Source organism: Montipora capricornis, chromosome 12, assembly GCF_036669925.1.
Source record: "Montipora capricornis isolate CH-2021 chromosome 12, ASM3666992v2, whole genome shotgun sequence".
Taxonomy (NCBI): domain Eukaryota; kingdom Metazoa; phylum Cnidaria; class Anthozoa; order Scleractinia; family Acroporidae; genus Montipora; species Montipora capricornis.
Window position 1 is genome coordinate 5031142 of NC_090894.1, and position 12500 is coordinate 5043641.

The 12500-nt window shown below is 38.3% G+C and overlaps 3 protein-coding genes across 3 annotated transcripts in view; 2 read left to right on the forward strand and 1 right to left on the reverse strand.

The window, feature by feature from the left end:
- The window catches only part of LOC138026662 (cytochrome P450 3A4-like), a 6501-nt gene extending 5842 nt beyond the window's left edge, over window positions 1-659 (forward strand). The window contains exon 2 of the mRNA XM_068874097.1: window positions 1-659. This exon is cut by the window's left edge and continues 816 nt beyond it. Coding sequence (XP_068730198.1) covers window positions 1-161 — 161 coding nt within the window. The 3' untranslated portion in view covers window positions 162-659.
- A 2370-nt stretch (window positions 660-3029) lies between these two features.
- The window catches only part of LOC138026911 (sodium channel protein 1 brain-like), a 50016-nt gene continuing 40545 nt past the window's right edge, over window positions 3030-12500 (reverse strand). The window contains exons 22-25 of the mRNA XM_068874367.1: window positions 8958-9096; window positions 7284-7415; window positions 3710-6184; window positions 3030-3431 (exon numbers count right to left, since the gene is read on the reverse strand). Of these exons, the coding sequence (XP_068730468.1) occupies window positions 5265-6184; window positions 7284-7415; window positions 8958-9096 (1191 nt within the window). The 3' untranslated portion in view covers window positions 3030-3431; window positions 3710-5264. The remainder of the gene's footprint in view (window positions 3432-3709; window positions 6185-7283; window positions 7416-8957; window positions 9097-12500) is intronic.
- Window positions 10797-12500, forward strand: part of LOC138027380 (uncharacterized) — a 3095-nt gene continuing 1391 nt past the window's right edge. Inside the window, exons 1-4 of the mRNA XM_068874955.1 lie at window positions 10797-11367; window positions 11704-11751; window positions 11861-11926; window positions 12019-12231. Of these exons, the coding sequence (XP_068731056.1) occupies window positions 10797-11367; window positions 11704-11751; window positions 11861-11926; window positions 12019-12231 (898 nt within the window). The remainder of the gene's footprint in view (window positions 11368-11703; window positions 11752-11860; window positions 11927-12018; window positions 12232-12500) is intronic.

The window sequence follows — 12500 nt, forward strand, 5'->3', positions numbered from 1 at the left end:
GGATGAGGTTTGCCCTGATGGAAATCAGGATCGCCTTGGTGAAAATTCTGATGAAGTACAAGTTTGTGCGATCCCCCGAAACACAAGTGCCCATGGTCATGCATGCAGGAAACACACTGTCTCCCAAAGATGGGGTTTATTTGAAAGTGGAGTCCATTTAACGGGAAGGGTTGTTTTTTTACTAATATGGTAAAACCTAGCTTGAGAGGCCCTTAGCTACTCGGCTGTTTCGAGCCGTTTATTGTGAGCTCATAGTTAACGGCTTACACGTGTAACTTTTTTTTTTTTTTTTTTTTAATAGTTATTTTAACAAACACGTTAACATTAAAACACATTAAAACACCGGCGAAGAGATAACATACATATAGCATGCATAGGTTCCAAGCACTCTTCTTACGTTACAATAATTTTCATAATGTAATTGGCTAGGTTTCCAACTGTACCAAGACTGTCAATTTTGGAGAGGTTTAGGTTTTTTCTTTTCGTCATATTCTAGATCACAAAAGTGTTGTAAGAAAATAGGAAAATTGTTTATACTTGGTATTATTTCCTTCATTTTACACGTCCATATAAAATATCTAGCAACAAGAAAGTAGAAATAATGTTGTAAGTGGCAGAAGACATTTATTTTTAGTCCTAATACTAAATCCATGGAATAATTCTTTTCTTTTATTGTTACTTGATTCCTTGTGAGTAGGTCTTGAAATCTTCCCCAGAAAGAAAAAGTCTCTCTGCAATGCCAGAATAAGTGAGCTAAGGATTCTTTACCATTCTTACAAAAAGTGCAAATGTCATCATTTCTGAGCCCAATTTTGTGAAGGTAGTCGTTTGTTGCTAATCGTCTATGAAGAAGTTTAAACTGGAAAACGATTAGTTTGGAGGCCTTTGTACAGCAGAAAGGGGTTTCATAAACCGCATTCCAGTTTATCGACTGAGGGAATTCCAGGTTGCAATCTGCGATCCATTTGCTTTGGCTTCCGCTGGGGCTAGTCTGCTTTAAACTGATGAGTTTGTTATAAACAAGTTTATTTGGCTTACTGGCTTGAAAGAATTTAACGGCGAAAGTATCTTCATTGGTATCTGATAGAATGTCATTTCACGTAAGAGTTTTCTTTGGGGCCTTATTACACGCGTAACTTGCATTTTTTTCTCAAGTTTCAATACGTTTAAATCCTTAACAACCAGCCACAGACAAACATATTTATGAGTGCTACTTTCACTGCACTTATGGGGTCATTGTTTACAATTTCAATCGATCCAAATATGTTATTTTTATTTAAGGGTGACACTAAAAATAATTGAAAGTGCCCTTCATAAACAAAAGCGTAATATGGGGCAATTGGTTTTGTTTGATCGATTGGCTGATAAACCGACTAAACAAGTTTTTTTTCCTATGTCATGACTTTTAGGCGCTAGGGATGACTATTGGGATAATGCGATACTTCTACCAAGAAAATCAGCGGTTTTTTTCTGATTCTGAGCTCAGTGTCGCTATTTGGGCGCTCCACATGTTTTGTTCGCACGCGAGAACCCTCGCTCCCACTCGAAGAGTTTGTCTTTTTTTTCGCTCGTGGAATTGTAGAATCTACGAGGTATTTAGCGGCATCACGGCTCATTCACGGGTAACGGGTAACAAAAGAAATATCGGAGCCAATAGCAGCTTTGAATTTCCCAGTCAATTTACGATCGTCTGGAAATCGCTTAATGTCGGTAGCCAATCACCGTAATCATATTCATCACGTGTACAAAAAATTGGTATAATTATCAAGGGAGTTGATAATGTAAATTGGCCGCCGTACAGAGATTCTAAAAGCTGACGTTTCGAGCGTTAGCCCTTCGTCAGAGCGAATCGAGGAATTGTGGGTTACGTGTAGTTTTTATCGTAGAGTAGGAGCTACGCTATTGGTGGTAACATGGCAACGTGAAAAATAAGAATATATTAGTTAAATGAAAAGCGTTCGTTAGTACCGTGAGGATTAAGGGTGCCGATTTGGAAGATGAATTTTTGTTCCAGATTCTTGCGGCTTTCCGTCGTGCCTAGATATAGGGAAAGGCCGCAGATAGTCATGTGTTTTTTGGAGTGGTTAGGCAGATCAAAATGGCGAGCGACTGGCTTAGATGCATCCTTGTCATTCTTCTCAACATCGCGAAGGTGTTCGCGGATCGGTCACCTAGTCGTCTACCTGTCTCGCCAATGTATAATTTATTGCATAACGTACAAGTTATGCACTAAAACGTGGCTATCCTTTTTCCGTGGCCAAAGCGGGCCATCATCGCGCCCATCAATTTGATCGACAGTCATCACTACAAACGTCACAAAAAGATAAGAATGACAGAATTCCATTCACCCTCACTCTCCATCCTCATAATCACGCAGTCAAAAGTCTAATCATTCTTAATAATTTCAAATTACTCAAAAATGATCCCGAAACTAGTAGAATCTTTCGCAACCTCCACTTATTTCATTCAAACGCGACAAAAACGTAGGCAACTTTTTAGTTAGAAGCGCGCTCAAAACTAACGAGCAACCCGGCACTTTCAAATGCGCGCGCCCACTAGGCAAAACTTGTCTTTTCATTCGTAACACTAGCAAGATATTGGGACCTAAGCGATCTGTTAAGATCACTGATCTTTTCACATGTACCTCCGCAAATGTCATTTATTGCATAACCTGTACGTTATGCAATAAATTATACATTGGCGAGACAAGTAGACGACTAGGTGACCGATTCCACGAACACCTTCACAATGTTGAGAAGAATGACAAAGATGCATCTAAGCCAGTCGCTCGTCATTTTGATCTCCTTAACTACTCCAAAAAACACATGACTATCTGCGGCCTTTCCCTATATCTAGGCACGACGGAAAGCCGCAAGAATCTGGAACAAAAATTTATCTTCCAAATCGGCACCCTTAATCCTCACGGTACTGACGAACGCTTTTTATTTAACTAATATATTCTTATTTTTCACGTTGCCATGTTACCACCAATAGCGTAGCTCCTACTCTACGATAAAAACTACACGTAACCCACAATTCCTCGATTCGCTCTGACGAAGGGCTAACGCTCGAGACGTCAGCTTTTAGAATCTCTATACGGTGGCCAATTTACATTATCAACTCCGTTGGTAATACCAAATTTTTGTATACTACTTCCTCACCGACGCAGCACCACACTTTCTTTAGAAACTACCCCCATGTTCATCACGTGAATTGTATACAGTAAATCAATAATGTTTAGAATAGTTCCAGGTTGACATTTTTTTCCATGAGCTCATCACAGGATATCTTTGATTACCATCGTGACTGGCTCAACCCGTGATTGCCGTCTTGTTTCAGCTGCGGCATTGCTCTCAAATACATCATGGCAAATTACCAAAAGACAACGCACTGTTTACGTAATGCAATTAGTCACTGTTTTGAACGTACCACTTATATTGTAATCTGTAACCTTGAGACTGTTAAATTTGCTCTTCTCCAAACATGCATCCAAATTTGCACGTGTTTTTGAATTTGCAGTCCACTTTACCATGGACAAATTGAGATAAACATGCACCCATCATAACCAACAAAAAGAAAAGAAACTGAACTCTTTGAAGTGTTCTCTAACCATTACATGCAGCAACTAAACTCACCCTTTGGACAGCGTGTTTATACAAAGGAAATCACGAGGGCCGGAGGCCAAAGGTGTAGTGGACCTTTTTCACACAAAGCAGTTAATCCTGTTTGTTTTCATTCTACAGTTTGATTAGCGTTTGCATTCCAAACAACAAGTCTTTCATTGTTTTATTCGTTTGCCACACTGTACAATTTTAGATAAAGTGCAATAAAAATGGATGAGGTAATAAAATAAATGAGAGAAAGAGTAACGCTTATGCATAGATAAAGTTAATAAAACCGATGAATGGTACAAGCAATGCATTTGAAAAAGGAGAACAAAAAGAGAAAAAAATATATAGTAAAATAAATAATTAGAAGAGTAAAGTATGGTAGGTAACGGGGAAGGGTTTCATTTTAGGTGGGCGCTTGTGAGGTGTTCTCCCGAAAACCTCAGACCCCCTTGCCCTTCAATACTTATTTTTGCGTCTACTCCACCCTATGTAAACTGAAAGAGAAAGAAAAAGGTGGCACGAAAAAAAAAAAAAAAAAAAAGATTGTAAACGAACGAATTCATTCTTCCTTTTTTCTGACTGAAGGTAAGATTTGATCCCTATAATTTTCGGATCGCTAGACTTTCAGCTAGGAAATCCGAACAGATGAAAATATCTGGGGGATAAAAATATGCCTATATCTACCGTTTACATGTACTAAAATAACAATGCTACGTTTAAGTGGTTTTGAACTATATTCTCGTTAGACGCCCTGAGAAGTAACTACAATAGGTGTTCAACAAGTGTTCGAGCTTTTACATGAGCATTTCATTATAAATAGGTCTAGAAGAAGCTGAAGTGAGTCGAGATTCCGTAGTTTAGGCTGGTCTTTCATTTACTGGAAGTGAAATAATCAATGCCCATAAAACAAAGGAACAAAGCGAACATAACAATATCTAATTAGCAAGGCCTAATCGGAATAACAATGGTTCTTTTGTTCTTTTACTCCGGTACATGAAAGTCTATCCGTAGTTTACGGAACAGAACAATACATTTTCTCACTATAATTCAAAGACAGCTATTGCAATCTAATTTTAGAAGTACAACTCACACAAACTTACATTATGGAACTAAAACACTTTATCCTTCATTTTTATTGCTGTTCTTTACTTGTACATGAAATCATTCAATAAGTCAACTTAGAAGCTATCAGCACTTTTCAATATTGCAAATTATTAAGAGTTACATTCAAGCCGAGGGCAGTAGCTAGTCTCAGCCGTATATGAATTTTTTTAGACACCAAAGGAAGGAACAAATAGCAAGCATTCCCATTGAAAGGTTGTTTATTTGCAACCAATGTTAAAATTTACTGCTGTTTACGGAGATCCTTCAAAATTCTTGGAACGATATTTGCCTTTTGAACTAATGCAATTAAATAGTCAATGTTATACCTTTCACACAAAAACAATTGACTAGCCTTTCAGTCAACGTTTATACTAACAGAATAACTGTTTTGGCCACCAGTTCACTAACTTTATACTTTCACTAAAGAACAGAACATGTTAGGTTTCCCAGGATTATCCACGTGAACACCTCTGTCACCACAATTAAAATAAGACTGCTGTAATAACATTATCATTAGTCTACCATTGATGCATATCATACAGCAACTCGCTAGACCAACTCACTTTGTTGATCACATTGAAATTTGTTCTGCGTGGAGCCTAATATAGCTATAGAATGCCTCCTTCCAATTGACTTGGTAAACTCTGCTTCCATTCTTATAGTGATATCTTTAAATACGTCTGCTGACTCTCCATTTTCTTCCAGAATACTCCGTACCAGAGCCTTCAGCAGGTCAAAGCAGTGAATGAGTTGGCCTGCACGTATGGGAATGTCCAACTGTCGTAATCGAGATTCATTAGGTTTAGGGAGCCTGAACGGTTTATCAAGCCCATCCACAAAATCTGACAATTGATCAAGCGGAATGAACTGCTTTCCATTGGATACAAACGACGCCCACTTAAGGTAATATCTATCAAAGTCCTCCTTTTTGATAGCAAAATCATCGGTTTCATGAGCACGGTTCACGTTTTCCAGAATTACAGCGATGTACATGTTGACGATGATCATGAACACGACCACTATGTAGCTAATGAGATACGCGATTGCGCCCAGTGGAGATCCACAATTGCCTTTGGGGAGACCTCGGTAACTTGGATCGCAGTTGGGAGGTTGAATGGACAAAGAGATCATAACGTCATTCCAACCTGAGCCAGTTGACAAGCGAAAGAGTAGCATGATAGAACTACCAAACGTTTCAAAATTAACGATATCATCTAGGCTTCCTTCTTTCTTCACTCGACCGAAAGCAGACATACCAATTATGGCATAGATGAAGAGGACAAGCAACAACAGAGTGCCGACATTAAAAAGAGCAGGCAGGGAAATCATAAGTGCAACAAGTAGCTGGCGAATTCCTTTGGCAAATTCCAAAACTCTAAGTAACCTGGCAATCCTAAAGATTCGCATTACTCGAAGGAGACTTGGATTGACAACAGCTTCTTTGATGTTAACTTCGTCAAGTACCACTCCTGCAAATAAAATAAGTAGTTTGACTTGTCACATTTCATGCTCAGTTGTAACATTCTTTTGGCGAAGAAAGCAACTTTCGTACTATTGCGACATCATTCTGCATTCTGAATGGATGACGAGTCGTGTGCTGATTGTTCTAGAAAATTCAACTGATTGCTGGATTTAATAGTGGTAATCAGGGCCCAGTTATTCAAAGCTTGATTAAGCTAATCCTAGATTACTGGAATCTTAAGTTGCATTTTATTCACAATCGTCCAGACAAGGTTTTGCTCAAGATTTTTAGCCTTCAATCTTGACTAAGACTTTCGTTTTCCTTTAGCCTAGAATTACCTAACTAAGCCTCTTTTGATGGACAAGTTGAAAATTCATACCTCGGTTGGTACTTAATCGCAGATTGATGGTAATCAGTTTTTGAGAAACTGGGCCCATGGTGTATTAGGTATTTTTCCAATTTCCTGTCCTGTAGTGGTTGTTTGCGACTAGTATTGGTCGTGTTCCCTACTTCCTCACTCTCCCCCCCCCCCCCCCCCTCACCCCCAAAATCCCATTTTGGAAAAATGATTACATGTGATAAGATTGATCCCTGCAACTTCTGGAAGCGATGAGCGTTTCCTGAAGTGAATAGGACGTTTATTTTATGTTTGCCTTTTACTTAGGCACCAAAAGCTGAACGACGGTTGAATCAAAAGGCTTCTGCAATGAATAACATCTAGCAGAAGACGGTGAACATTTCCTTGGAATTAAGTTGCAATTGACATAAAATGATAACGATAATGAGAATGAGAATGAGATTTAGAGTGATGAGAGTTATACTAATAATGATTATTCATAATTCATTTTATAATGCAACATACACTAAATACCCCGTGACCCTTGACAGTTTTATAATGAGAACTGATGGAGGAATACTACTTTGCCCTAAACCGAAAGAATGGCCAGTAATCATAAGTCTATTGACTATCCGTGGGAATGACTAAAATGCATATATTTGCGGATCTATGATTACAACGTCAGTCGCCGATGTAAAAACCTGCCTAGACTTGACACCGAGTAAGCCAGTTATCATAATGGCTCACATGCAAGTGACCTATACTTTACCTATCACCGATGACACAACTATGGTAAAATCAAACACATTCCAGGCTTTCTTGAAATAGTGTTGTCGCAAGGCAACGAGTTTGACGATGGCTTCTGCCGTAAATATGCCAGTGAACACCAAGTTTGAGATCCGTGATGGCCTGTCAGGCTTTCATTAAGGAATCAAAGTTTTAATGCATTTTCAAGCAACCACTCAGGTATCTTGCGCATTTAAGGACGGTGCCTACTAATTCAAAGGTATTTTTTTGCGCGATTTATGAATACGCGGGAAAAGCAGATCTCAACAATTTTTTTTTGGGGTTAATAAAATAAAAAAAGAAAATTGGTGGTAAACACGCATATTTGAAAGATAATTAATCAAAATATTTGTAAAAAGCTTTAAAATACAAAACAATTTACTGCATTCTTTTCCAAATTGAAGCTTAATTATCTCTAAAAAATGCATGGCTACCCCAATTTTCTTTTTGGATATTAAGAACTCTTGCTAAGTTTTGCTTTCTCCTCATAGTTTTAAAGCGGGCAAAAATATCCCTGTTTTAGAAAGCACCACTCAAAGGAAACCCGAGTATCTCGAGATACACAGAACGTTTGCGCAATAATAAAGTAGGCACCATCCTTAATACAAACAGGACATTCTCAAACATGATCACCATAAGTAATATCATTGTGACAACAAAATAATATTTAACAATTATCAAATGAGTATGTTATGGATATGAGCTGGTTATGCCCAATCTCATATCTGAAAGCTAAGGGCGAATGGAAAATATTATTTCATTAAGTTTTAACAGAAACCCATAAGAGTTGAAACGTGTAACGGCCCCTTGTGTGCTCGGAAACAAGCTTTTGAATATTCAATTAGGTACCATATTTGGAACAACAAGAGCGAGGGGTTTCCAAATATGGTACTTAGCACTGAGACATTCAACCAACCAGTTCGCACTGAATATTCGGAAGCTGTGAACGCGCGTTACACGTTTCAACCCTTATGGGTTTCTGGTTTTAATCAATATTAATTCTGACTGTTTGGATAATAGGAGAATTTTGCAATCTGAATAACAGCATGACCTGCAGAGTTGATTGTAATTTTTCCCTGCAAGTTCCAGAGGAACATTTTTAGTTCAAGTCATTTGATGACATCCATGAAAACAATAAACAAGTATATTTTACCAATATCTAATATCTCTTGTAGTGATTAACGCTAATGCAATTTAAAATTCAAAGATGATGAAAAGAGTGAAGTATACTAATATTATTATTGTGTTTATGGGGGGGAATACGTTTCCAGCACTGACACAACCAGTATCATTTTCAATGAGAAACTAGAAACTGAAACATACACAGAAACGGTCAAATGCAATTATCGATGGTTTGAATCTGTCGTTACGGCGGCCATGCATGTTGGTTAACGCAGTGAAATGTCTTTTGGGAATTTGACTCTATTATTATGCAATACTTGTGGGGTCATTTTCTATTGTTTTGACACTAACATGGCCGTCTCATCACGTGGATGCAAACCAAGAATAGATGTTCAAGGTGTAATGGCTTGAGGGAATGATTTGAAACTGTAGCTACGTGCTTGGCGACTCCTGCCTTTTCTGTCTTTTCGCCCGTCGCCAAACAAATATTTTTTCCACAGCAATGGTCATTAAAATACATCACCCAAGAGGATATGTAAGACATTGGTGATCCGGCTTGACTGCCCATGGTGCTGTATCGTCATCATGACCATGTTGCACATAATCACGGTAAGAATGGCAATTTCGAATTTGTCCCCTGTTACCACGTCGTATAATACGCCACGAAATCGGTCCTTTCAAAAAACCAAAGAAAAACAGAGCGAGTCCTGAACTTAATGTGCTTTCTATGTTATCTTATTGAGGCGGCGTAGAAGCCTACATTAATTAAACCCATTGATGTGTACAGAAATTGTCAAAAACCAACTCTGCAATGATTTACGCCGATTGCATGTTTAAGGACAGTGCCAACTAATGAGAAGATTTTTTTTTCCTGGGGTATGACTAGGCAGATAAGAAGATCTTAGTTTGGGTTATTGTATTGTGAAATGACAATAGGGGGTAACCACGTATTTTTCGGAAATAATTAGTTGTTTTTTTTTTCGAAAAAGTGGACACTTCTGCTTTTTTCTTACACAAAGAGACGAAAATTTTTCACAGTTTTATCGACACAAACGTTTACTTGCAGTTAAACCATAAACAGGAACCTCAAAGATCTTTAAAATAAATGGCAATTTTCAACCGTATGATCCTATGTGCCTTTTATCACAATGACGTGACGACAGAGCCACCATTTTTGAGCCCGACAGCCCTCCTCTGTAGTTTCTAAAACAGCGCCCTTTACACTCCCCTCCCCGGTAAATAATCGACATTTTCACCTGTTTTAACGGTGCACTCTGGGATATTCTCAATGGCAACAAGCATAGGAAGAAGAGAGTTTTTCATTTTTTAAGTGGATATTTCCTTGATTCTTGGGGAAGATTGAGTGTTTTTGGGAAGATTGAGTGTTTTTGAGTAACGTTGCATGGATATTTGAAGTGAGGAATCTACCCGTACGCGCTGAAGTGATCATCTGGCTACTTGCTTTGATAATCGTTTCTTGTGGTGAGCCTACTTGCTTTTGACTAATTATTGTTCAGTACTTACCTCTGTTATTGGACGCCCCTGAATCTTTATTTTTCTAATTTTTGTCGGTCTTGGTGGCAGCCGATCGTACAAAACAAAAACAGATGCCTGGCTGATGCTTCGTGATATTTTTTGTAATAATTATTGAACTTAAAGTATTAATCCAAGACTCAGTGTGGTTGTCTTCAAAGAATTTACTACATTTGGTTATTCTTAATTTTGATGATAAATAGTCATGTTCCATTGTAGTGGACTTAAAGATGGCTCCATTGAAAATTATAATTCTTCTGTACCGTCCACTTTCTCGCTCCGATCGGTCATTGCTTCTAGCTTTTCCAATATGTCGTTGTGACAACTGTGCCATTACGATTCCTTTTCTTTGGTCTTTTGCTCCAAGATACATGTGTTTCGCACTGCAACGGAATAAATTTTCCGAGGCATTTTGACGGGAAAAATCGGAAAAACAGTTTAACTTGAAAAATATAAAATCAGAGCGTGACAAAATTACGGTGGCCCACAAGGGCAAAACACAACTCAATATTGAGCTGGATACACAACAATCTTTCGTAATGCACAACAATTTGTCACGGTACACAACAATCTTTCGTGATGCAAAACAATTTTTTACGGTGCACAACAATCTTTCATGATGCAAAACAATTTTTCATGGTACGCAACAATCTTCTGTGATGCAAAAAAGAATTTCACGGTACACAACAATCTTTCGTGATACAAAATAGTTACATAGAACAGAACAGCGTTTCATGATGCAAAATTAAATTTCACGATGCACAACAAAAAATTGGAAGACTGGTAACAAGCACGGCATTTTCATATCACGTGATCATACAACCTCGTGCTCTTTGCCGCCATGTTTTGTGAAAACTGCGGTGCATGGTTGCGGAGTGATTATAAGTATTGCCCTAAATGCGGCAAAACGTATGGTGAAAACACGAAGGTTGCGTCTACAAGTTCAACGATCAGCTTTCAGGAATTTAAGGCTAAAAAGTCAACGGAAAGGGGGAAATTCATTGATAACAAAAGCAAGAAGAAAAAGACGGCGGATGAAACCCCTGTCATTATCACAGTTGGTATCTCTTCCAGCAAGAAAGGAATACTGAAACTAATTCGAGGAAAGTCCTTACCTCTAAAGGTCAGCAAGTCTGCATCAGCAGAAACTGTACGTGAAGAAGCTTTGAAGAAAAGAGCGGCTTACGATAGGTCTTTTAGAAGTGACCTAACTTACAAGCTGTGCTATCCAGATGGGAGTGAGGTTGTAAATCTGCCGGGCACTGATGAGCCATTTACTTTGGAGAAATACAAAGAAGACTTAGGAAAAGCCTACAGCCGCATAACACTTCTTCTTTGTCCACTCCAAGAAATGGACATTCATGATGAACAAGAGCATGTCAACATTAAAACAAAAGACCACGGCGAAGAAAGTGAGTTTGTCGCTTTAATAAATAATATCTTTTCAAATATGCAAGGAGTGTAAGATAGTTCGATGTTATTTATGAATTTTGTGTTGTGGTGGTACTCTCAATAATATTTACTTGTATTGGATACCATTGATGATCAGATCAGTGTACTGTATCTGCCTGCCATAGTACCCTACAAATTCCCCTCGGCTTACATGTATGGCTATTTGCAGTTGGCGTAGATAATTTAATATTGGTGGGCCACCGTATGTGAAACACCTTTAGCTTGTACATTTCACTGGTGGGACTTTAAATGTCCAAAACTGTCTGCTTCACTCTGATGGTTGATCCCTTTTTTAGGTTCTTCAAGTGCTAGTTTTGATGACACTTTTGGTGAATATATTTGTGGTGAGAACATGAAAATCATGTCTAAAAACTGAGTAGTTTGTCCATTTTTTTTTATTATGAACTGTGTGCACTTGCAAGAAATAAAAGTATTGTCTTTATCCTGACCTAGATGACTATGATAGTGAGGTGCAAGATTTAGAGGCTTATTTCCTGGAAAACCAGTCTGCTAGTAAAGGTACATACAGTATAACTTATACATGTATTGTTATGATATAGCTTATATACTTGTGTCACCATGCATGAAGAGATTAACTTTTATACTTGTAGGTAACAGTTCTACCTTGGACTCGATTCATCAAGGTGGAAGTGTTGCTATGGATCTTGACCTTCAAGGTAACAGGGCTGTCGTGCAATCCCTTCCCCAAGCCAACAGGGCTGCCTTAGACCTCGATCAACAAGACAACAGTGGAAACTTGCATTGTGCTCCTCATGGTGATAGAGCTGCCTTACAACCAGTCCAATCTCAGCCAGTGGATGAAGGTACACATTGACCTTACCATCGTGAGACTTAATGACCTAAACTGCTACTTGATAAGGTTACTTCAATGACCACTGCAATGTCGAGAACAAAGTGGCAGCAAGGGTCTTATAGTAGCTGGTCTATAGATACCCTCAGAGTGAAACCTTACTAGTTTTTCTTCAATTGACTGCAAGAAGAGCATATCAAACTTCCTTAAATTTGTTTATTTATTTTAACAACAACCACATTGCTTTCCGAAGCAAGAAATTAAGTGATAACATATGTTACT